Source organism: Musca autumnalis, unplaced genomic scaffold (genome assembly GCF_047663935.1).
Source record: "Musca autumnalis isolate F117 unplaced genomic scaffold, ASM4766393v1 scaffold_5, whole genome shotgun sequence".
Lineage (NCBI taxonomy): Eukaryota > Metazoa > Arthropoda > Insecta > Diptera > Muscidae > Musca > Musca autumnalis.
The window spans coordinates 112,191,473-112,217,713 of NW_027412088.1; the positions used below are offsets into that span (position 1 = coordinate 112,191,473).

The 26,241-nt window shown below is 32.6% G+C and overlaps 1 protein-coding gene across 4 annotated transcripts; it reads right to left on the reverse strand.

The window, feature by feature from the left end:
* Positions 1–396: 396 nt before the first annotated feature.
* On the reverse strand, positions 397–25,887 carry Tsp42Ee (Tetraspanin 42Ee). 4 transcript variants are annotated; one of them, XM_073989723.1, is made up of 5 exons: positions 25,766–25,887; positions 19,677–19,757; positions 2,965–3,324; positions 2,705–2,899; positions 397–1,222 (listed from the first exon to the last, which is right to left on the reverse strand). In XM_073989723.1, the coding sequence occupies exons 2-5, from the start codon at positions 19,734–19,736 to the stop codon at positions 1,151–1,153; spliced, it is 687 nt and encodes a 228-aa protein (XP_073845824.1). In that variant the 5' UTR covers positions 19,737–19,757; positions 25,766–25,887; the 3' UTR covers positions 397–1,150. The 4 variants fall into 4 exon arrangements, with proteins under 4 accessions (XP_073845824.1, XP_073845825.1, XP_073845826.1 ...); XM_073989724.1 differs by having other exon boundaries at positions 25,721–25,877; XM_073989725.1 differs by having other exon boundaries at positions 25,499–25,872.
* Positions 25,888–26,241: the final 354 nt, after the last annotated feature.

The following is a 26,241-nucleotide window of genomic DNA, read 5'->3' on the forward strand; positions in this document are numbered from 1 at the left end:
GACCCGAATGCAAAGAAGAGTGTACAAAAGAGAGCAAATATTTTGATTTGATTTTGTCTTGTGCAGCCATTCACGCGTCTTTACGAAAAAGTTAAATGCAACTCTCTTTCCCATACGAAAACCCAAAATAGTATTCTCTTCTTGTGCACCATTGGTCTTGTGGCTTTCTTCCATACAAACTTACTAATACACTATCATAAGTTGCCAATATTTTGAATACATTTAAATTTGTTCTGCTCTCTTCTTGGTCACGCATGCTCTATAGATCCGTTGGTTTTGAATTGACAGAAGTTGGTGTTACTTCTGAGGTGCTATCGAGTAAAATATAAAAAAATGAGTTTAGTGTCCCTTATTAGCCACTGTATATTAAGATAGGTCTTCAAATAAATGTATTCCTTTTTATATTTATTCGAGATACATATTTATTTATTTCCTTCTTTAACATATTTAGTGTTGGTATAAAAATATTGAGATTTCTTTCCAAAAAATCTACGGTATTTAGGAGACACAAATAATAGAGCAGATAATATGACAATCGATTGTGCGTTTAAATTTAAGCTTTTTTATATTGGAGGGAGATTTTGGCATACTTATTAGAAAACGTACAAAATGGAATATAAACATACAAAAAATAATGTATTATTAATACATGTAGATATGTACAAAGTAAAGTAGTGAAATTCAATGTATACTTATTTTTGTTTTCGATCTTTATATAAATACTAATGATAATAAAAAATTTAATATACAGCAAAAAATGTGAGGATATTTCATGGATTTGTAACAGCTTCTTCTTCTTCCTGTGTTATATATGTATTTATATTCAACTTATACGTATCTTGTTCTTTGTAAATCTATTACAATATGAAAACAATATTCAGATTAACTGTTATAAATTTGTATATATGTTGTATATAAATTTGGTAAATATGGATTAATAATGTATTCTATTGGTTTGTTTACAGGTATGCATGTACTGTACGTGATGTAACAAATTATATATGTATATATTTAAATCCTTTGTGTGCATGAAAAAACAAATAACTTGAGGAAAAACTTTGTTTTTGTTGCAGGGTAATGTTTTGTTGTTGTTTTTTTTTTTGGTGGCAATGTTGGTATTACAATTTATTGTCCTTCATTGCTTTCCAAGTTAATAAGCGCTTCGTCGTTTATTGTTGCGCACATTGTTGGCCAGACAGCAAGCGAATATGAAACCAACGAGCTACGAAATAAAAGAAAATTTCATTTAATTATGTATATTAGTATATATGTGTATACATATGTATAAACAATGATTGATTAACCTAATTCTAATTTTTGAAGTTAACATGCATTGCGACTTATTGAAAAAATGCTAATAAGGGGGTATGCATATTAATGCGTGAAGTTATTTGTAGTATTTTAGATATCTATCTGGATTTGCAGTCTGACAAAATTTATTTTATTACCACGGCGATATTTCAGCCTTGTAAGGCACAAGTGGTGTCGTACTTTTACTACACTCTGTTCGGACTCGGACTAAATGACACGTATGGAGGTCCTATATTATTGAGCTTAGAATGGAATTACCTGCACATATTTATATTAACATCCAACGTTCATAAGTGGGTTGATTAATAACATAACACAATTCTCAACATTATTTTAATTTAATTAGATTATTGGACAAAATGCTTTGTTTACATTTATGAAGAGGTTCTAATTAAAAAATATTCAAAATGAAAAGGCCATTGTCTGATTAAATGCATTTCCCTTTTTGAGACATTTTATAATGTCTATGTCAATAATTAGGAAAAGATTGTGAGTACTCTCCACCATAAACCCGCCTCCGACTCTTCCTCAATAAGCTAGAGATGAAAATGTAGAGTTTAAAGACGTAGATTTTTTAACATTTTTAGAAAGTAGCTGGTTCAAGAGACTATATCCGGAATCAGTTCCGGTGGCCCCAGATCCTTAAAGGCAACTTATCCTTCATATGAAGCCCCTTAAAATTGTTACCTCCATATTTAACCTATTCTTGGAGTCAAGTATTACTGAACAAAAGTCTGTAACTTTCGAACATGTTAAGAGTTCTAGTGGTTTCTAAGTAATGCTCGAAAGAGTTCTAGTGGCTTCTAGGTAATGCTTTTTTTGTTTTGTTTTTTTTTTTTTTAATCCTCATTGTGGACATTGGGTGACGTAGGGGATGGAAGATACCAAGGAACGGTCCTGACCGGTTTTAACATGGCAAAGCCCAGGATTTATCTTGGTCCCTCTTTCATCTCAAGTGGACACTGACCTCCCCGTGGTGTCACCTGGGGAACTGCCTTTAACACCCGTTAAAGGTAGTGAGCTAACATGTGCCGCGCGTTCACCCATAAGAACGTTAAAAACTTGGGTTTGGGCGTCGGGTTAGTAACCCTCCCCTAGAAAAAAACAGCCTACTATGAAAAAACGAAAGAAAAGAAAAACTAAAATTTTTCAATATAGGTCCAGGTTTCGCATTTTCATAAACAAAAATATTAAGAGCCCCCAATTCATTCAGGTTAAAAAAGGTATTTTGATGGCTTGGACCACATTTTCAATATTTTCATATGTTCCCTACTTAATCAATTTTATGTATATTTTTGGAAATTGGCTATGACAAAAAATGTGGGTTTGGACCAGTAACATGAAATTCTGACGGATGGGTATACATATTTCACCTTCCTTCCTGTTAACTCACCTCAACCACAATTAAACCAAGACCAAAGTATTTGGCTTTTTCAGAACTGCCTGTTATGAATTTACGGGCTTCCTTTTTGCAACCGGAATAATAGTTAACAAGGATGCAAGTTTCATCAGCAGGGCAGCAAGATTTTGGTGGGAGACGGCCGAGAAGAGCATAATCAGCGGCACTGTTGACACCACAGCATTTGAGCTATGAACGGAAAAACAAATAAACAATTATTTCTAAGTTTTCAGGCAACTGCTAATATTCCTTACCGATTTTTGAACAACTTCAAATACACCAGCTTCACGAACTTCAGATTCCCATGCGCTTTCGATAACATTATCCATGGCGGTTTCAATTTTTTCGTGGTTGGTCCACAACAATACTACAATGACCAATTGTACTATCAACAATACCAGCATCAGTACAGCATAGCACATAGTCATGCAGACATCTTCACGAATTGCACCGCAACATCCTAAGAAAGATATGAATACTACAATGGAACCAATGGTAATCATACCAATTGGCATAGCAGCTTGAGGTGGGAAACCAGTTTGACCATCAACTTCGATCATACCAATGCTATTCAAAATAAGAACGCCAAAGACAATGACCAAAATGCCAAGAATCTGTCAAAAGGAATAGGAAATAAGAAGCAATTAGATTTGTTATTACAGTTTGAATGTCTATTTATTTGAAATATTTGAGAAATAAAATTTAGGAATTTAAATTATAACTTTATTTTAGATCAAAAATTCTACATTCTTGTGAATATTATATATGCGGAAATATAATAACTGGATTTTCCATTTCTATAAGTTATATTTTGTTGTGTCTCATATTATGCCGTGCACAATTTTCTATTAAAAAACTGAACTACAATAACTTTAGCCAACCTTTCTGTGGAATTCCTAATATGATTCACTAATTATGTATTCCACAAGCGATTAAGGTTACCACACACCCAGATGGGGAAACTTATGCAAACGGGATTATGGCAAGCAAATGCGAAAATATGCAATACATATAAATATATGCGTAGGTACACATAATTCACTGTAATCAAGTTTGTATATTCTAATTGTGACCTTTGCAAAAAAAAAAAAAAAAAAAACTTAAAAAAAATTAATTGTATATAAACATGTTAACAACTTTTAACATCTTTGTGTTTATTTCAGCTTGAGTCCATATTTTGTTGTGTTCAAGTATTTGAATAACGGCAAAATGTTTTACAGTGGATATGAAATTGATTAGTTGCGGGCGGAGGGTAGGGAATACTATAGTTTCAGTTGTCACCAAACAACTTCATCAGTTCCTTTTTTCGCCGACTCTGTATCTGTAAAACATTTTGTTGTTATTCAAATACTTGAATACAACAAAATATGGACTCAAGCTGAAATAGACACAAAGATGTAAAATTCTGCAGTCCAACAATAAAAAACGCCAACAACAACTTTTAACAATTTAGGGCAATTGGATTTATGGGCATCCAATGTTAATTTCAATTTCCTTTTGATTTACAAAATGCAACCAAAGTCTATACCAGCAGTTTCAAGCCAATTGTATTCGAGTTTATGTGTCGGAAGGCCGACCTGGTATAGACATTGAATGCACCTATATTTTCCTCCTTCACATGAGCTATCGAACTAACGTAGAACATCTTACTGGTGTCAAGAATGCATAAATTTCCCAATAAATCAAATAGAATTCATATGAATTTCGATCAATTTCATTAATCAATTATTTATTTACTATTCAAAAATGAAGTGGAATATGAACATATTTATATTCATTTTCCACTCGGCAATGTTTTTCTAGGGATAAAGATTAATAGGTAGCAATATTTTTATAACAATTAAAGGTAACAGAGGCCAACGCTGTTGTGTGCAAAAAAATAACAAAACACTTTCAAATGAAAGCAAGAATAAAAAACCGCATTTTCGTTCATTGAACACAACTGTCTGCCAATGCAATAATCTTTGTGATGTGAATACCGAATTTATCTCATTGTGTGTCTCGTTGTTTTAAATTCTTCTTCAGTTCACAACAACAAAGGCAATACAAAATAAAAAAGTAAGAAAGTAAACATATGAGATCACCACTCTGGAAATAGCATGCAGCAGCCCAGCTGTTGTTTAATTAAATAGCCGATATTTACAAGGAAATTGTTTCTTAAAAAGCTGTTAATTTGAATAAAGGTGAGGACAATATGCGTTCGCATTGTAGGTGTTAATTGTTAGTCACACTAAATTGTATTTCACAATTCTGTTTTAAACAGCGTCTTGGAAATTTGTGTGTAATTGAAAACTTTTTTTGCTGCAAGTACTTGCATGTACTAATAATAGATAATTTTTTGTTAAAACGGAATTCACAGCGATACGGTTTTTTTGTTACGTATATGAGTCATAATATGGCTGCTTTATCAATACATGAATTGATATGGATTATTTTCAATACCAACGACCATGGGAATAATGAAAATAACCGTGTTTAATATTCAGGATCTTTTTACAAATACTACATAAAACCAGGCTAAATTAATTCGAAATTTTACGGCGTTCTAAAATTTTTATGGGATATGTTTTGGTATACATATTATTGCAAGTCTGCAAGAATGTACTATTTTTGTTAAAATTTTGGACAAATACAGTGACTGTCAGTGAAAATGATGCAACCTGAAATAAAAAATGTAAACGTTGATAGATAACTTGGAATCGAGTTGAGATTTTTCAACAACTCAAAAAACAATACTGGTATCAAGCCAACATGTTGAATATGAAAAGTCAAAAAAACATTCAAACAAAAACATAATGTTAAAGAACATTTTCAGGGCAATGATGAATATTTCCCTCAGAATTTTTCCGCACAGAAAATAATTTAAAAAGATAACATGTTTTAAAAAACAATTTTTTAATTCCGCATGGAATTTTTTGTTTTTGCACGGAGTGCACGACGGCAAAAACAAAGAAAATATTTGACTTAATACATTCAAATTCGACGATAATACTACCTTATATGAATAAGGTTCCTTGAGAGCAATTGTGTAAAAATAATTATGACAATTTTGACGACAGAGAAATACCCTCAGTCTGCGTGAATTGAAAATTTTATATATGGACAGATCGACACAACCAAAATCTTTTCCAAAAAAAAATATTTTGTCGACAAAAATATGGATTTGGATTAAAGCTCAAAAGTGTTGCAGAGAAGCTACATGAAGAAATAAAACGACATAGTCCATTTTTGAGAGTCATTCCTTTCGATAGATATCGAACCTACCAGTATTTTCAGTAGGTCACCGTATAATTTAAAGCTTCTGCTGACCATTATGTCAGAAAGCATGGACTTGCCCACGAAAAACATAATATCGCGGTAACAGTACCACAAGGAGTAGCTTCGGTAAAAAATTTAAAGGGATCCTCGTGTGTGTGTGAGAGAGAAGTAGGAGGTTTACTGGTAGCTGGTAGGCAATGGACCGATAAGTCCAATTTTCGAACTTAACTTAGTTTGGACAAAATATTATGAGATCCAAAGTTTGACCATACCGGCTGCTTCGTTCAAGAGACTTTGCGCGTAAAATTTTAGTGAAAATATTGAACTTTTGCTTTTGTAGTGAGGTACAGGAAGGAGTGGACCGATAAGCACCATCTTCGAACTTTAGATAAGATTTTTTGTTAGAAATGTTACGATCTTCAAAGTTTGAAACAAGGTAGTATTCGGTTCGAAAATTGTGCCCACCAGCCGCTACACATGGTTGCCGTAAGAGTTTTACGGCTTTCGGGCCATTTTCTCAGGAAATATGAACTGCTCCTAAAATATGTACCGTCGTAATAGAGGCCCAGAAAAAAACCTGTTACAAAAAAAAATCAAAACTATTCGAGAGCAGGTCTCAAACAAAGATCAAAATTTTGTGTGGGATGTATACCCGAAGGAGTGAACCGGTATAATCCATATTCGAACTTGATCTATGTCTTGTAAAATATTATGAAGTACAAAGTACTCCCTTCGAGAGTTATCTTGTGATCATATCCATTGTTATCGTGCGCTCCAGCCAGCAGACAGATAAATGGACTTGGCTAAATAGACTTTAGATTTCCTGAAACGGATTTCGTCTACACATATTTGAGATCTAAAACCATTCGATGAGGGACATTTTGGCCGTATGAAAGCGTCACATTATCGAGACTTCGATTTAATTCGATTAATTTTTTTGAGGTTTTCGATTCTAAAGGGATACTAATGTACTTCTAAGTAACGCATATATTACAGGTTAATAACTATACTTAAAAATCAGCTTTATATACTAACGCATCTACATCCTTTTTCAGATGTAATTCGAAATATTTTAGTTGTAATTTGTAACATTTTATTTGTAATTCGAAATACAAATGGAATTCTCGAATTAAATTTAAAATGTTTTGAACTACGTCTAAAAAAGGTGTAGGTAAAATGGAATGTTCGGATAATAATGTATTCAGGCGGAGGATTTCACGAACTTTGCAACACACATCTTTTTTAAACCTAAGAACCAAATATGAGTGAGAATCTAGGCAAAATTTTAGATAAAACTTTGTTAACATTTAAAAAAATTACTGTTTGTCACTTTTTATATCAATTTAATTTTGATATCATCATAACATTCCTCTACTACAATTTATTAGCATGTTAAACCGCACACGAGTACATACACTTGGGCTTTATTTCTAAGGCTCTTTAGGGGCATGTTTCGTGATCATTACTTGCAATTTTTTAATTAAATAAACTAATATTTAAACTATTACACATGTGACAGTGTGACAATTACACAAAATGACCTTTTAACATGGCAAAATGGTCTAATGTAATTATTTTTAGGTTAGAAATTCTCAATGAATTCCCTTTACAAGTGATATGTGTTGCACGGCAAGGGAATGAATTATGGCGATTTGTGGCGACCCGCGAAATAAATAAAAAAATAATGTTGATCGCATGATGAGCACATACATACATGCATATGTACGTATGTTTGTACATGAGGTTATGGGAGTAAAACAAAAGTCTGGCAAAGTTCATGTTTGTGACATCAGCCATTCATGAATTGAGAACATAAAAATGATGCTGGCTGATGGCAATGAATGCCAGACAAACTCAAAGTAATTGTTTATTGGTTAAGTACAGAAATGTTTTGTGTTAGCTTTATTGGCGCCAGTAGCTGATTTTTTTTTTTTAATTTAATTTAATTTTATTTGACAAACACAGTAACCTAGCCCATAGGGCCATGAGCGGTTCCAAAAACAGCTATACAATAACTACTCTCAGATACTTATATCTAACAATATTTCTTAGCATATCATGAATAGAATTAAACATAAATAAAAGCAAAAGCATGTAAATTAAGAAATGAAAATATATAACAAAATAATCATTAATAGAATCAGCTATGCAACAATATATCATTACAAACTAAGACAACATTTATGAACGCTGTATTTGATTACGATTAAAATGAGCACATAATTTATTCTTGTAACATTTTAAGGAGGAATTAAATGTCTTGAGACATGGTGGCAGATTGTTATAAACACGCGAAATTCTAACATAAAACGATTTTTCCAAAAAAGGAGTCAACTGCGGAACAATTATCTGTTTGTTCCTCTCAGAACGAGAAAACGTGAACAGACTCAACACACATAAAGGGGTCTTCAACTTAAAAACCTTATAGAAGAATAACATAGACCGCAAACTCAAAAAATTTTCAAACGTGCAGCCAAGAAACTCTTTCACATAAGGAGAAATATGATCACGACGTTTAACACAGAAAACATATTTTTCATATTTCATATATTTTTATCCGCATACTTGTAGAAAAAATATCATTGTTATACATATGTATGTCACAATCAAAATATTTTTTAAAATAAACAAATATTTAAAGCAGTAACAAGATCGGAACAGACAATACAGAAATAAAAGTGAGTGCTATCTAATAATATTTTAGAAAATAAAACATTAAAGACGTGTTTCTCTAAAAAGCTCCGAATTAAAATTAGTTCGAATTACTACCAAACTCCTGTTATTGTAGAAAATGATTGTTTGATTAAAAATAAAAAACAGAAGTTCAGCAGCAGTTGAAATTAATTTGTATTTGAATCGTCTTAGTGAAACAGGCCACAACTAAACACCTCTAAAAATCTCCCATTTATTTATATTTTGATAATCGATAAAATTGAAGGTACTGATTAAAATTTCAAGAACAATGTAACTGAAATGTGCATATCAAACTTTCAATACAAAATTTTTAATTAATTTTCTTTAACAGTAAATGAACCGTTAAGATGACCCGCAGGTTATAAATATTATGCTGAGATCTCGTGCAAAGCTTTATTCCAGCAATACAAAAAATATGATACAAGTGGGACCTAAGGCAATATTATAGTATGTTTACATATAACCGGGTTTATTAAACCCATTGGGTAATGTTAAAATGTCCAATATATGTATCTATAATTTTCAACAGAGGCTAAAATGTACATAAACCTTCATATGACGTCACAACCAAAAATAAACCAGATTGTATACTTGTCGTCATAGAAACCAGTTTTTCTGTCGTTTTACAGACCCTTGCAAGGTTTCATCTTTTATAATTTCTTTGTGTTATTCACAGCACAACAATACTAACTACGCCGTCAGCATTTATATACGTACGTATAGATATGTATGCGGTGTTTGTATTTACACACACTTCGATACAAGAGTTGTATTGAAAACTAACTTGCTTGCTCTACCCCCACAATATTAAAAATACTTCTACTTGTGAGTCTTATATTTGTTATCATCCACATTGCAATATTTGTCGCCCAAAGTCTACAACAAAATTCCTATTGTGCCGCTTGTTTTTAAAGACCTTGTAGGAGTATTTGCAGGCTTCTTTCCTTGTGTACATACATACAGTTTATCAACTAATTGTTTGGAAAACATAGACAAAATGAAATTACTTGATATGAAGTCTGCAAATCGTGACTGAAATAACACATTTGTCATCAAGATTGGACAGATGTAGCGGGCGTTTGCTGCATCAAATACTTCAAATCGGCCGAAAATTTGTATGGGAGCTATATCAAAAACTGAAACTGACCCGGTCCGCTTCGCTTCATTGAAATTGGGCATACATAGCGTGTATAATACATAATATACATGAAATCGGCCGAAAATATATATGGGAGCTACATCCAAATCCAAACCGATTACAATAAAAGTTGGCAAATTTATTTCTAGACCAAATTTCTTCACACATCCAAAATTTGGAGACATTATCTGTTACCATTCTATAGATACTTGTATAAAAAATCCAAATTTTTTGTAAGTACCTCCGATTCTGACGCAATATCATCGGCCTTGGTAGGCTTATTTATATTACATCGAAATAAATAAAATAAAAATATCTTCGGATCAACGCGGAATTTCAGAAATTTTTTATAGCCTACGTTACTTTCAGACCATGTAGTAATATACTCTCAAAATTTCACGAAGAACGGTTCAGCGGTTTTTGAGTCCACAAACGTACAAACATTTTTCTATTTTATATATAGATATCAAATACATTAAATCGGAGAAAAATATATATGGGAGCTATATCGAAATCTGAACCGATTTTCACCAAAAACAATAGAGTTCTTCCTATGGCAATTACCTTTTCCAATTTTGAGCCGAATCAGGCAATGAATGACAAACGAACATGCATAAATCTACATAAATCGACTCAGAAAGTGATACTATGTATATCCCTAAAAATGTTACATACAAATGCACAAAGACATAATACTCGTTACCACAGCGTGGTGTAGATTATAAACACCTGCAAAAATAACCGAGTTGAATTTTCGCAACCATTTTTCGTGACACCCAGTGGCAATAAGAGGGTTGGTTAAAGCATCAATATTTGCCCTTAACAAATGTTTTCCGAGAACGCGATAGTCATGATATTTTTAATATTTTTGCTTGTTTAGTTTAAATTGCAACCTCGAAGGTTCCAGACGATTCCGAATGTTCTCTTTTTTCATTTCTTTACCCGACAATAAATAATAAATATTCCTTCTCATAGGGTGGTCTCTGTAGTGGGATTCTTCGTGCGAATCTCTATCTCTCCGATTTTTGTGGGTAACAAAGAAAAAAGTTACAGAGTTCCCCTACTCATCTGCCGCAAGTGTCATTAAAAATTCCTAAAAGGTAAATAATTTTTCGTAAATTAAAAAAATGTAAATTTTCAAATCCGAAAGCAGTTTTTGTCTGTCAGGGGGCCTGACCTATTCTGTAACTATTTTATTCTCTTGTTAAGAAGATGTCGTGTGATCGATGTAAACAGGTATACGTGGGAAAATATAGAAGACCCATGTCAGACTTTTTAAAAATTGCGTATTTTGAGTGCTTTAACCATAATTTCGTCATCAAGACATATGTATGTATATTGTATATCAAAATGCGTGGGATGTCCACGGCTATCTTCCAGTGACAATAAAGATGTCAAACGGGACGTAACATCATTTCAGATTTTGGCGAGAGTCTTGAAAATGTCATGATAAATTTTAGACCTGCGTTAAAAAATTTACATAATTTGCTTCAGAAATCTATGTACATACACTGGTGTGCGAAATAATAGAGCCACAGAAGTTATAACCTATTAAACGTTTCTAAATCACTTCTGAAAAGTGTTTTATGGCGCAAATTCAATTTTTGTAGTGGAACATTATCCCATAAATAAAATTCTGTCAACATTTGTCCAATTTGGGGGTTGACCTTGTATTAGGCAGGGCAGAGCCTGTAAAGAGCTGTGCGAAATAATAGAGCCACTTTAGGTAAATAAGACAATTTCTTAAGGAAATTTAAACCTGACCGTCAAAATCATAGGGAAAAGTTTAGCTTTCCTTCCTAACATTATTTTCCTGAATGAACCTGCACCAAAATTTAATTTAATTTAATTTAAAAATTAATTTTAATCCCCCTTCTAGAGTTAATGGGGCTGAAAACCCATATGGGCCCAGAATCAAAGATAATGCCCCATAAAGAAATGTTCTAAACTACTTTCAAAAATTAGAAAACATAAAAAACCGGTCGAAAAAAGTTTATATTTTTATGATTTCAGAGCAAAAAAATGGGAGCCCTGTAAAGAATATTACGCTTTGTAGCTCCTCTGCTTCAATAAACGAGTAAATAATGGATTATTATCAACTCTAACAGATCTTAGGTGTTATTTAAGAACGGTCTAAAACAATTTATGGGTACAGAAATCACGAATCTTAAACACAAAGGCAAAGTATGTTTATAACAGTTCATGAAGAATACCCATCTCTGGCTACCTCCGTTATTGCTGAGTATTTCAGGCCTTATAAAACATCGAGGTTAGCTTTATTAAATGTCCAGGCTACCAGTGGCGAATGAAAATGATATCCGAAGCTGTCCGTTCAAATTAAATAAATTTTATACTACCTGTCAAGGAAAATGTTCAGCCATAGGCCAATCCACGCGTTCATCTACGATTACGTGTAAACATATTCCGTCTTTATGTTAAGGATTTGTAATTTCTGTACCCATAAATTGTTTTGGGCTGTTCTTAAATAACACCTAAGATCTGTTAGAGCTGATAGCAATCCATTATTTTCTCGTTTTTTGGAGCAGAGGAGCTACAAAGGGTAATATTCCTTAGAGGACCTCCCATTTTTTGATCTAAAATCATAAAAACATTAACTTTTTTCGACGGGGTTTGATGTTTTCTTATTTTTGATAATAGTTTAGCACATTTTCTTCACAATCACAAATATTATTGACATTTGCAATATATTGGAGGTCTTTATGGGACATTATCTTTGATTCTGGGTCCATATGGTTAATGGGGCTAACTCTAGAAGGGGAATTACAATTTTAATTTTTGGTGCAGGTTCATTCAGGAAAAGAATGTTAGGAAGGTAAACTAAAGTTTTCCCTATGATTTTGGCGGTTAAGTTTAAATTTCCTTAAGAAATTGTCTTATTTACCTAAAGTGGCTCTATTATTTCGCACAGCTCTTTACAGGCTCTGCCCTACCTAATACAAGGTCAACCCCCAAATTGGACAAATGTTGACAGAATTTTATTTATGGGATAATGTTCCACTACAAAAATTGAATTTGCGCCATAAAACAGTTTTCAGAAGTGATTTACCCCCAGTTTTTGTAAAAATTTTTATTCTTCTCACACGAATTGTCAAATTTTGTAGATCGATTTACTCGCTTTAGCGCAAATGTAGAGCGCTGATTTTTAAATGAGGAATCCCTAATGATGTATGGAACGGGTATACGAAAAATTAGATGTGTATGTCATCTGGGGGCTGAGCTATGAATGCCTAAATTATTACGAATATAGACGAACGAACAAAAATAAGCTACAAAAACTGGGGGTTAGAAATGTTTAAAGCGTTGTAACTTCAGTGGCTCTATTATTTCGCACACCAGTGTATGTATGTATATAGCACAGTTGAGTAAGAAACACAAAAAAATCGGAGGAAACAGAAGACGTGTTGACCAGCGTAATCATTATTTTTGGCTGTAGTAGATGCAAATCATGCATAAACCTCTTATATTTTGACTAATGTTGTCCTAATCACCTGTAGAATTTGTGAGAAAATTTGTGGCTCAATTAAAATTTGAATACTAAAAATTATTTACATTTTTTGCTTTTACGCACATTTAGCTGACAAACTGTGTGCGCTTATGTACAAATTTAATGCGTAATATGACCATGCAGCAAAAGTTACTGTCGACTATGTTTGGCCTTTTGAATATGTGCTCCTTTGTTCGCTTCTACTATAGTTAAGTGGTGGCTAAAAAATGGTTGTTGACGATGGATGCTGTTTTATGAAATTCACTTTCTACGCATTACTTTCGTCTGACGCAATAATCAATGGCGTCTTTCTGCCCCAAAGATAGCAACAGACAGGATGTGGATAATGTCTCGTCAGCATGTTTGTATGTATTACGTCTTCAAAGTTTTTGTCGAAGGTCTGAACACATATTCATACAAATGCAAGCATAACATAGTGTGTGTTGAGCAACATAAAACGTTGCAATATATATATATATATATATATATATATATATATATATATATTTTTTTTCTTTTGTAATTTATGTTAGGCTTTTAAAATTAAAATACATGTTTTAATCTAGAACAGGTTATTAGATTTAAAATGGTCTGTGTCATTTTATGCTTTAGTTTTTGTTGGTAAATACGAAATTAACGCAAGCCTCTGTCATGTAAATCGAAGGAACAATTTTACTAATGGAATGGATATGTGGAGGCATAAAAACATATTATTATTACTCAGATATAATGAAATCAATAAAATAAAATTATTGATTCGAAATAATATTACTGATTCATCCATTGAGTAATATACCTACATAGAAATAATAACAATCGTCATAAAAAGAACAAAAATAAATACATATTAATGTACACACGTTATTCTACATATTTGAAATCAAATATGTACAAACAACAAAGGCAGTTAGTTTCTTCTATACTACAAAATTCTTCAACGGAAATCTAGTCTGACACCATTAACAAGGCGGCAAAACCGGTTGCTAAATCAGAATAAAAAGGAAGTAGCAAAAAATTGTTTTGAAAATATTTTATAATAATTTATCTGGACTTAAAACAAACAGCAGAATTTCTGAATGGAAGCTAAATTTAAATTGTATCGTGTTCTGTGTGCAGATAAATATGTTTTTGTTGTGAATCATTGAATCGTGCAAAACCAGGCTTTGGAAATGTTATTTGATAAAGCTTGCTCATACTTTCTCATCAAATAATTATATTTTTCTGGCTTTAGTGTACATTTGTATGTTTATATTCATTAAAATTTTTTTTGCACTTCCCAAGAAATTGTTTTTTGGTTAGTATCTAAGTGCATAATACAAAAAAAAAAAAAAACGGAGGCGATGATATCTTTATAATCAAGGTGAAGATCTACGCAACTAGGTTCTAAAAAGTTTTGTAAAGGTATTTTTATATATGAATATATGCATGCTAACAGGTTTATTTTTTACATCAATACTGCTTCGTTATTGTAAATCTTGATAATAATTACATGAAATCAAGTCAATTTAGTATCTGCTCAAAACACATGTGTTGATACTAATGTATCTATATATCTCTATGTATACAGATGTGGCCACAATAAATTATAGCTAATAATTTTCATTTCTAGTTCTCAGAATAGTTTTTTTTGTGTAAATGAAAACAAGTTTGAAAGATAACGTGCAAATGCCGTAGCAATAGTTACCAGTGGGCAAGGGTATAGCAACTTAATTCGTTTTGTCGGTTTTTTTGTATAAGTATGATGTCCATACAACATTACATTCATCATTCATCAAGAAGGAGGGAGCTGGATGGGAATGTAGGTGGTGTACATGAAATTGAATTTCTAGCAGCGTTGACTGTTGAAAACAACAACACAATAACTTTTTTTAAACGACTAAATTGTTATTGTTGATGTTCATTTAAATTACAATCACACGTTCGTTCAACAATAACAACAATACATTACTGTGAATTTTTGTTAGACCCACTTTTATTTTTTTTGTTTTCGCACAGCAGACAAACTTTAAAACCGGTTAGCCGCCATTCACAGTTTCGTAATGATGAAAATAGTCAGGTACGTCGTTGTTGGTCGTCGTCACAGACGCGCAAACACACAAACCAAAATACAAATATTTTGAAAACCAATACCTAAACAATGCTGAATATATTAAAAGCAAAAATGATTAGGTAAATAAAAATTTCAAATCGGGGATGTTCTTAAAATTCTAGACGAAGTTAAGAAAATACAAACACAATATGTATGTCGGTATGTACATTTGCTAGTCTTTGAAAATATTGTAAGCCGCAACACAATATACAAATTTAAAAGTTAACTTCTAAACGAGTTCAGAAATGTTCCCAGCTAGCATTTTTTGAAAATTTTAATCAAATTCGATTTTTTTGATTCGACTGCATGATTAAAAAGCTGGAATATGAGCTCATTTTCTGATCATAAATGACTTCTTTGTCGGGAGGAAAACGTAACCTCAGGCGACTCTTCTAAACAAATCACAAATGCATTAGTTTCGAGTCATTTTTGCCCATTTTCTGATGGCATATAAAGTCTTTTTCGAGTCGCATTTCAACCATTTATTGGTGATTTGTTGACTAATTTGGGACTCTTTTTCGAGTCATGTTTATACCCTCAGCCTTTAGGCTAAAGAGGGTATTTACACTTTGATACGACCAAAAATGTGCCTCATCGAAATAATGGTTTTAGACCCCAAGTATGTTTGTACGATATCCGTTTCAGACAATTTTGAGTAGATCTAGCAATGTCCGTCCGTCTGTCTGTCTGTCGGTCTGTCTGGCTGGCTGGTGCGCACGATAACTCTCGAATGGATCAATCGATTCGGTTCAAATTTTGGATATCGAAATATTTTGTCTAGATTCGATTTAAGTTCGAAGATGGGCCATATAGGTCCACTCCTTCAGGTACCTCCCCCACAAATGTTCAAAAATTGTCGCAAAACTTGTGCGCACGATAACTCTTGAAGGGAGTAACCAATTTGGTCCTTACTTTGCATATCGTGTAACTTCTACCAAACTTAGATGAGGTTCCGATATGGACTCAATCGGTCCACTCCTTCGGGTACCTCCCACACAAAATTTCGGAAAAGTTCAGTTTAGGACCTGGTCTCGAATCGCTTTGATTTTTGTTTACGCAAGTTGTATTCGCTGTCCTCTATACGACGCTGTATGTTTCATTAGGGGCATGTCCATACTTCCTGAGAAAATAGCCTGAAAGTTACAAAAAACCCTATGACACCGTGTGTAGTGGTTGGAGCGCAAGATAACTCTCGAACGGATCTGCCGATTCGGTCCAAAATTTGGGTTTCGTAATATTTTGTCCAAACTTAGTTCAAGTTCAAAGATGGATTATATCGGTCCACTCCTTCCGGTACCTCCCCCACAAAAGTTCGAAAATATTCGGAAAATTTGTGCGAACGATAACTCTTGAAGGGAGTAACCGATTTGGTCCATACTTTGCACATTATGAAATTTCTACCAGACTTAGACGAGGTTCCAATATGAACTCAATCGGTAAAACAAAATTTCGGAAAAGTTCAGTTTAGGATCTGCTCTCGAATCGCCTTGGTTTTTGTTGTAACATCTTGTATTCACTGTCCCCTATACGAAGGTACAAGTTTCCTCAGGGGCAAGTCCATACTTCCTGAAAAAATAGCCTGAAAGTTGAAAAACAAAGCCTATGACACAATGTTTATGGGTGGAAGCGCAAGATAATTCTCGAACGGAAATGCCGATTCCAGCCAAAATTTGGCATTCGTCATATTGTTTCCAAACTTAGTTTAAGTTCGTAGATAAGCCATATCGGTCCACTCTTTCAGGTACCTCCCAAAAATGTTTCAGGGGCAAGTCCATATTTCTTCAGAAAACAGCCCCAAGGGTGTAAAAACCCCCTATGGCACCCCCATGGTCTATGTCGGTCCATTCCTTTAAGTACCTTTTCCGCAAAATTTTTGAGCTTTAATCCTAATCAACATTTTTGTCATAAGTCATAATACATAAGTTTTTTGTGAAAAAAGTGTTTCAATTTGCACAGGCTGAGGGTATATCTCTGTCGGCAAAGCCGACTGATACTTTTTTACTTGTTATAATCGTTTATGAGTCTTTAGGGAGTCATTTATTTATTAGACGAAATATATTAAAAGAATTTTCTTTTTATTCTTTCCTTTGTTTTATAGTCTTTCTACTTTGTTATGTCTTTTTATTAACCTTTATGTTGCGCGGTGGTTAGTATACTGCTTCTTCATTTCACTTGGTAAAACCTGAACATGTGTTGTGTTTGTATATACACTTAATATTATACGTTACTTTTATATCAAAGTTTTATAGAAAGTGTATATGAGAATTATTTACAACCAAACAAAAATAAAATAAAACAATCACAAAATATGATCAGAAGATACATAATTATAACCACTTTTCAAACACCTGCATGACCCTTTTTTGATTAAGCATTTTTCAATCTTCATGAAGAGCAAAATGTGACAATAAATAACGAAAAAATAGTCACATTTTAAACGCCTCAATGATTTATTTGTGACTGCTACACATTTGTTGTTGTATTTTAAATTGAACTCTTTTTAATCATTACAGGGAGTCACTTTCGAGTCCCTTTCTGATCATACAAACGACTTAATCAATTTTTGATCACCAAAAGGACTCTAAAAAGACTCCGTAATGTTATTTTTGATAAAACAATCTTTCAAATGCCAGAACCTCTATAAATTTCACTATGATAACCATTTGGCACCATTTTGCCTTTATGATAAAAATGTAAAATGAGTAGATTGATGGTGAACTAAAAAACTCAAAAACGACATAGTTTCAGATATTGTAGATTGAGACATTGTTTGCATCTAATATGACCTGGTACTCTCACATACCAAATAATGTCGATAGTTGGTAGTAGTAAATACTCATTAACCCCTCGTTTACACATGCAAGTAACTTGCAGACAGTTCTGTTTACATATTATAGTCGAAACTTAAATTTTTTCGAACTGTCACTTGCATGTGTAAACGGGGGGTAAGAATAACATGTATAGTATCGGCCAAAACTAAAGCACTTCCTCAGTACATTTTTTTAAATGATATTTTTTTAACAAAGTGGTATTTTTATTTTTTTATATATTTTTTCATTATTAAAACACTAACTTAAGGAATTCTGAATTTAATAAAAAAAAATTAAAATTCAAAAAACATTTTAAGTCGCAAATATAAGGGAACAAATGAACATCATGATTTTCAAATATTTACCGAAAACACGGGTTATTTCGGAATTTCCATTACATTTAGCAAAATCTATTTGGTCACCAGGTCACTCAGACATCAGATTTATGACAAGTGGGAGGACAACAACATTGAATATTGCAAGCTATATGAGGATGTCGATGAGACTGAGACAAACACCTTCTCTGCCGGTGGCCTACACTGTCAGTCAATAGACACAGACTGTTTGGTGTGCATGAGGTGGTAACTCCCTCTTATTTTTACTCCATTGACCCTGCAGCCCTGTTAACCTACTGCAGGAACCTTAACTGCCCATGGTGACTATGAAAGTTGAAGTAACAACTTCTTTTCCAACACTCTGTTAATCTACCCTCTTTCTAAAATTCTTTCCTTTCCCCTCCTACCACATTTCTTATCTAATTTCAGAATGAACACAATGGACCGCTGGTCTCCGAGTAAAGTAGCTGTCAAAAATTAACAACAACAGCGCATCCTATAACCTAACCTAATGGCCCAATAATATCGCTGCCAACGTCGAAAATTAAATTGGACAAACGTGGATTGAATTTTATTTATGGTATACTATTTCATTATAAAATGCAAAATAACACACTTTGCAGAAGTTTTTTTTATGAAACGAAGGAAATGAGCATTCGAAATAACGAGCAGCAGTTGAAATGTATTCCTTATCACTTTATAATCAATGGAATTGACCTTAATATATATTTTTAATAAAATAGAAGAACATCTGCAACGAATCACTTGGTAGCCCAGCATGGAGATAAACGGCTGTTTCCATTATATACAAACAAATCAAACATATTTATATCAACAAAAAAGTGCAGCGAGAACTATTTTGGAACAAAAACTCGCCACTACAAAGTCTTTAGTGATGATGTGAATCTCATGGTCTGATTCGGAAAAACATATACACACATGTGTTTATTTGTTTTTAGTCTTGATAATATTTCACGTGTTTACGCTAAGTCTTCTGCTCATGGTACAATTGTACCATGCTTCTGCTTTAACAGGTTTTTGTTGGTTGAATAAACAAAGTGTTACTATTACATAGCAAACCGGTTATTACATTAATAAATAACTTGTTTATTACATTTCATTTTATTGAAAACTTACCGTCACGATGGCATTGAATATAAATAGAACATATTTGGCAAATGATGTACCACAATCCATGTTGAATTTCCTTTAATTTATCTGAAAAAAAAAAATAAATAAATAAATTTTCTCTAAGTTTTGGTTTGGCTTGAGGTCAGCAAATTAAAAACATTTTATTTTGTTTTTAATATTATTTTTATTTTCCGATATTTCGGTCATCTCCGACAACCATCATCAGGGATTTAATATTTGTTTTATTTTATAATCTCTAAAAAATTACTTCCTCATCTTTTCACAAATACTTTCCAATTTTCTTAACAAAGCTGTTATATTTATTATTTAAGTTTATTTATTAGAATTTATATCAATAAGTACAAAATTACAAATATATGGGATATTCTGAACGGAAATTCCCCGTGTGTTTCCTAACTCTCTCCTATAAGATGAATCGGCGGAACGACAAAATTCAAGGGGAATTTCCATTCAGAAGACCGAGACTTTGAAATTTGATTTTGTGTTTCCTAACTCTCTCCTTTAAGATGAATCGGCGGAACGACAAAACTCAAGGGGAATTTCCATTCAGAAGACCAAGACTTTGAAATTTGATTTTTAAATAATATATTACATTTGTTACTAGATTTTTCACAAAAAACGATATTTTTAGCTTTATCTTGAAGTTTACTGGCTTTGGATAACAGCCTCTTACTGTGTAAATTGACTTTAATTTGCTTTTAAGTGTGTATTCGCCGCTCAAACAAAGAACATTTTGGGGAACAATTGTATGTATTCTCATCGCTTTGTCAATGAGTCATATTCAGGAAGTGATAATTGAAATTATTCCCCCGTACTGTTTCGTACGTTCTGCTTATTCAAATCTAGTTTTATGGGCGCTTGTAAGTAATTGCTTTGAGCTTTGAAAAATAAAAAAAGGTTGTATAAAATCTGGAATTGTAAAGAATTTTAAGATTCACATCAACGCTGTGAACCTTTTGTTATATTCTACTTTACTACACATTATTATAAATTAAAAAATTGATTTGTTTTCAAGTCATGTGTTTCTATAACAAATCGAATATTAGTGGAAGAAGAAGGAAACTATATTTTATACAGTAGAATCGCGATAATTCGTACCTCGATAAATCGAAAATCTCGATAATTCGTATAAGTTGTCGGTCCATTGAAGCCATTTCCTTCACATTTAAACCTCGCTAATTCGAAATCCTCGATAATTCGTATAAAATTGCCGGTCACATGGATTACGAAATATTGAAGTTGTACTGTATTACAAAGAAGAAACATATTATGCGGAAAATTATGAAACACTTTATGAGTCCCCCTGCAATAAATTAGATATGTATTCAATATTAAAGCCAACGAGGTTTACTTGGGCAGATTTCAATCATAGTCGTCCATAACAAATGTAGAACATATTCAACAACTATTTTTTCTATCCTTCATAAATCTTAGCCCGAGTTAAAGGACGCCATAAGAAATTAATTAAAACTTTAAAAATCACAGTTTTCAACTCCATGTCATGGCCGATAACAATGGAAGTATGAACAAAAATAGCGTGACTTGGCAGACATTTGTATTTATAACTCCCATTCTTAATTGTGAAGGGCAATGTCAACTTAGTTGACACAAATTCCAACATATAATTTTCATTTTGTTAAACAATAAACACACCACTCCTTCTTATTTATTTATTTGTTTGTATGGTTAAGGGTGACAAATTGCGATAAAACAGAGTGAAACGACAAAATAATACAGCGGCGGACAGAACATGAGTAACCATAGCTTCCTAAAGGTTCGCGGCATTTCAAATGATTGTATGAGAAGTTCTCATTGAAAACTCAAAAAGTCGGACTTGGAAACACGACTGCCAGATTTGACGAGTTTTTGGTCAAAAAATGATAAATTACGATTTGACGAATTTTACCCAAAAAATTACGATTTTTGGACATTTTGCTAATGCAGTCATAAAAATGTTGTAAAATATGAATTTGTAAAAACTTAGTTGGTTTTAAAAATTAATTGTTAAACAATAATCACAATAATCGTTATTTTTGGACGTAGAAGCTTGAAATTTTGCCAGAACATGTATTTTAGCTTTATGTATCAGATTTCATGACGATATGTTTGGGTGAATGTGCAAAGGAATTTTTAACTAGAACCAAACAGAATTCAATGGAAACAGGCAAAATATATAATTGCACTGCTCCAGAACCTGCAACAATCTCCTATTTTTTTGGTAAATTTATAAAGGAACAAAACGTCAAAATTTCAACAATAGTAGATTCTGTTCTGAGCAATTAACTGCGTTATATTGAGCTTTGTGCAGAAATTTTAAAAGTTTAATAGATTTGATTTTAAGAATAGTTTTATTGATTTTTCGGCATCCTTAACGAATATTCACAATTTGTCAATAAGAAGGAAATGTAAAAATTGGATTCAGAATTTCGTGAACTAAAGCTTTTGGATTTTGAGGAAATGTTTGAAAATAATGAAACGGATTTATTTCGCATTTTAATATATGTTTTGAAACGTGTTGATGGTTCATATGTTTTTGTAAAATAGATTTGACGATTTTAATTTTAAAAATCGTCATTTTGACGATTTTCAATAAAAATTATCTGGCAGCCCTGCTTGGAAATGGAGAAAAATGATTCACCGAAATAATTCAATGAAAATTGAATATTAATTTTCTCACTTCGATCCAAGGTTACCCATACCTAACCTAATTTCGAACTTACTCTCCACCAATGGATGTAGGTATGTTATGTTAACTTTTTTATTCTGTGTGCAACATCTGTAGTGGAATTGGAATTGCCCAATGTAGGATGGCTTCAAAAACCAATTTTTTTCCATAAACGTTTAAAAATCTATAAACACTGCGTTTCTATTTCTCATTTACTTCCAAAAATAATATAAAAATACTTTTGAAATCAATAGGTACCAAGAATGGGCATATCTGGGTTAATATTATTTAAATGTTCCTCACGGTTTCCATGGCAGGGATGACAACAAATTTATATTCTCCTTCGCCAACTCTATATCAAAAACTTAAGGTTCATATGACTTTCTTGGAAAAAGGGGAGTAGAACTCTAATCTGTATGATATCCACACAAAAAGAAACTGTATCAGTCGAAAAAAACGTTTTGAAAACAGAGTTCCTGGAACACGCCTGTTGCCGACATAAGTAATTTTATTGATACAACAAACACTCCAACAGCATTAAGTCTGTCTGGTTACTTTTATTAAAAATAAAAAAGAAAATGAAACAAAAAAAGTATTTTTCCACTTTACAAATTTGTTCTCCATAAAACAATACAATTATACTATGTTATTTCCACAATAAAATAGTTTTTAATTTTCACAAACTTAAATCAACAACAAACTAAAAACAGACGATTAACTGTTTTCAGGAAGAAGAAGAATTGCTAGTGGTTGCTAGAAGAAATTTGTCCAGCAAGAATTTGCAGACTCTAAGTGAAAGAACTGTCAAAATGTCTCTCTCGAATCGATCTCTTTTGCTGGTTTTTTGTGTTAACAGACGACTTCCAGCAACAATTGGTACAAATTGTTACAAATTTTAGGGAAACAGACAGACCTATTATTATTATTGCTTTTGAATCTTCGTGGAATATCAAAAAATGCAGCAAATTATCATGTTGTCTACACAAATGTTTTAAGCATACTACGTAGCATACGAAGGTATTTTTGTGAGATCATTTCCAATACACATAATTAGCATGTATACATGTTGATGATGAAGCAATGTGGTCTTTAAATCAATGGTGCAAATTGCGAGAGACTCATGTATTTTTTACACTTTTGTGCATGAGGCCGAGCATTTCTGCCCAACAGTGCTTTAAATGCATGGATGCCAACTGTTCCGAGGTAAAAATCACTACTACTACACCATAGGTCTGTAGCGATTTTTACCTTAAAACAGTTGACATTCCTGCTTGAACAGTGGTTTTTGTACGTCAAAAATCACAAGTAGCGGCAAAACCAAACCACCAATCGAAAAGTACAAAACCTAGTATGGCGGCTTCTTTCACCCAAGTTAAATGGACGGGGATAAATACATACAACCAAGTTTTTAATCTGTTAACGATTTTTTATTTGAGATCATTGCAGTTCTGGGGAAATAATAAAACAAATACAGTTAGTCAACTATATTATTGCAAACGATGAATTTTTAAAAATTTAGATGTTTAATTAGGAATTACTACAAGAAATTCTTTCAATAATGTTGGGCTTTTTGTCTGTTAACGACAACATGAAGCCAATAAATGCAGAAATCGGTTGGAAGTAACAAAAACTACGGGCAAAAAGGATAGGTATCCGGTTTTTGTGGTGTCAACTAAATAATTGCAAAATGAATTAATGTGCAATAAAATCCTGGGTTTCCCCGCGATTTTTTGCATTTAAGGATTTTTAAGACTTTTATGGTATGTGGACCTGTAGATCCATAATTTTTGATCATAAATTAATTTTTGTGTGTGTAACATAGACGGTATATTCAGAAAAAGAGAAAGTTAGGTAAACGGTTTCGGAAAATATGCTATATTTGGTATATTCCAATTATAATAATGTTAAATCTGAAAGAGAAATCCCTAAAATCACCTCTCGTAAGCTGAGAAGTGTATAAAACATCATATACCGCACCGTGAAAGAAGCCAGGCTCAAACTGAGGGCGTTACATGGCAGGTCCAAAATAGTAACCACGCGAATTGACTGTAGAATGATTAAAGAAATTAACGAAATAGCCCAAGAAAATAGCCTTTTCTAATTAAAAATGATTTTGGAGTAAGTGTGTCAAATGGAAAAGTTAGAAAAGTGCTACATAATAACAAGCACTCATCACGAGTGACTAGGTAAAAACCATTTCCCTCCCATCATAATATATAGAAATTCAAACAAATTGCAATATAAGTACTACCAAGACAACGACCCTAAGCATAAATCTAATTTATGTAAGACTTGGTTGTTATACAACTGTACCAAAGTCATTTACATCCCGATCCAGTGTCTAGATATCAACTCCTAAAGAAAAAAATCGGGAATAGGTCGGAATTCGGACTAAATAAAATGCATTAAAGAAGAATAGCAAAAAATACCATTGGAATATGACATTCCGAAACTTATTTATAAAATTCAGATACGTTTACAAGCTGTTTTCGATGCCAAATGTGGGCACACGAAATATTAGAACCAACTTATCGAAAAATACCGCGAAAGACTTAAAAGTTGTGAATTTTGCAATTCTTTAGTTGACAGTGCAAATAATGAGTTGAACGCATTTTTGTTAATTTTAAGAAAATGTTTAGCGAAATTTATCTACTTTTTATTTTATTCTATTAATAAACATGTGTAAGAATTGTATTGTTAACAAAAATATTAATAATGATATTTATTTATACCAATAAAATTATGTTTTATTTAAAATTTTGTAATAATTTTGGTTTTGCAATAATAAAGTTGACTAACTGTATGTATGTATCTTGTTTCATGTTTCAAGTTATTGTCTATCCCAAAGAAAGTTCATTCAACTAGACATTTTTATTTATTTTAGAAATTCCTTCCCCACTTTGCCTAAAATAAACTCGACATTTTCTTTGTTCTGTTTGGGATTGCTTTCTTAAAATAGCACCACTTCTTTCATCATCACACCACTTCCACCACTTCTCAGCTCCCGAGGAAGCAAGAGCCTTTAGCCAGTGACAAACAAAACAATTGACACCAATTCAAATAAGCAAACACGAAGACGCTACTTTTTTGGAATGAGTCCAAATCAGTTTTTCTAAGGCAAGCTTAACACAGAAATACACACATGTTATGTTGTTTGAGCAAACGAGAAGGATAAAAAACAAAGCATCACCGTAAAACACACACAAACGAACGTGGTTTTCATTTCTTCAACCGAAATGCAATTCCCTTTTCTCAATCGTCTTCACAATATTAGATTGTACGCAATTTACAATATACATATTTCATTGACAAAAATGGGGTTTGAAACGCGATATTTAAAACCTCAGAATTGCACCTAAATTACCTTCAAAAAATCGGATCAAATTTTACTTTTAAACTGCAACCGTACCGTTACAAATCCTCTATAACACCGAACAACTCCGAACACGTCTGCCTTTCACGGTTGTAAAACACGAAAACACGACTGATGAGAATATAATCGCAATTTTTCCCTTTCCACTGATCTTATTTCTTTTAATTTTAATTTATCAAGTTTCTTTTCGCACCAAAAACAATGATGCCAATATTCTAAAAAGAAACACAGTCAAAACAGAAACTAAGAAAAATGTTGAAGTAATAGCTTGTTTAAGGGTACTTTACACGATATGTTATTTTCATATGTGTTGTCACTTTGCGTATACATTTTGTATATAAAAAGTGACAACTCATATGTAAAATACATATAGTGTAAAGTACCCATTACAGTTACGAAATCAATACCCTAATATGTGGTCTGTTCCTTTACTATTGAAAATGGTAAAACCGGCAAAAGTAGTAGAAGTTGTAAACTGCTCCCACATGAATGGTATGGTGTCTGAAGTAATG

Excerpts from the sequence above, each read along its gene's own strand:
- Tsp42Ee (XM_073989723.1), bottom strand. The coding sequence starts at position 19,736 with ATGGATTGTGGTACATCATTTGCCAAATATGTTCTATTTATATTCAAT. Across the intron at positions 3,325-19,676 it reads TATTCAATGCCATCGTGACG|ATTCTTGGCATTTTGGTCAT; the intron begins GTAAGTTTTCAA and ends TCCTTTTGACAG. Across the intron at positions 1,223-2,704 it reads TTGGTTTAATTGTGGTTGAG|CTCGTTGGTTTCATATTCGC; the intron begins GTGAGTTAACAG and ends TTTATTTCGTAG.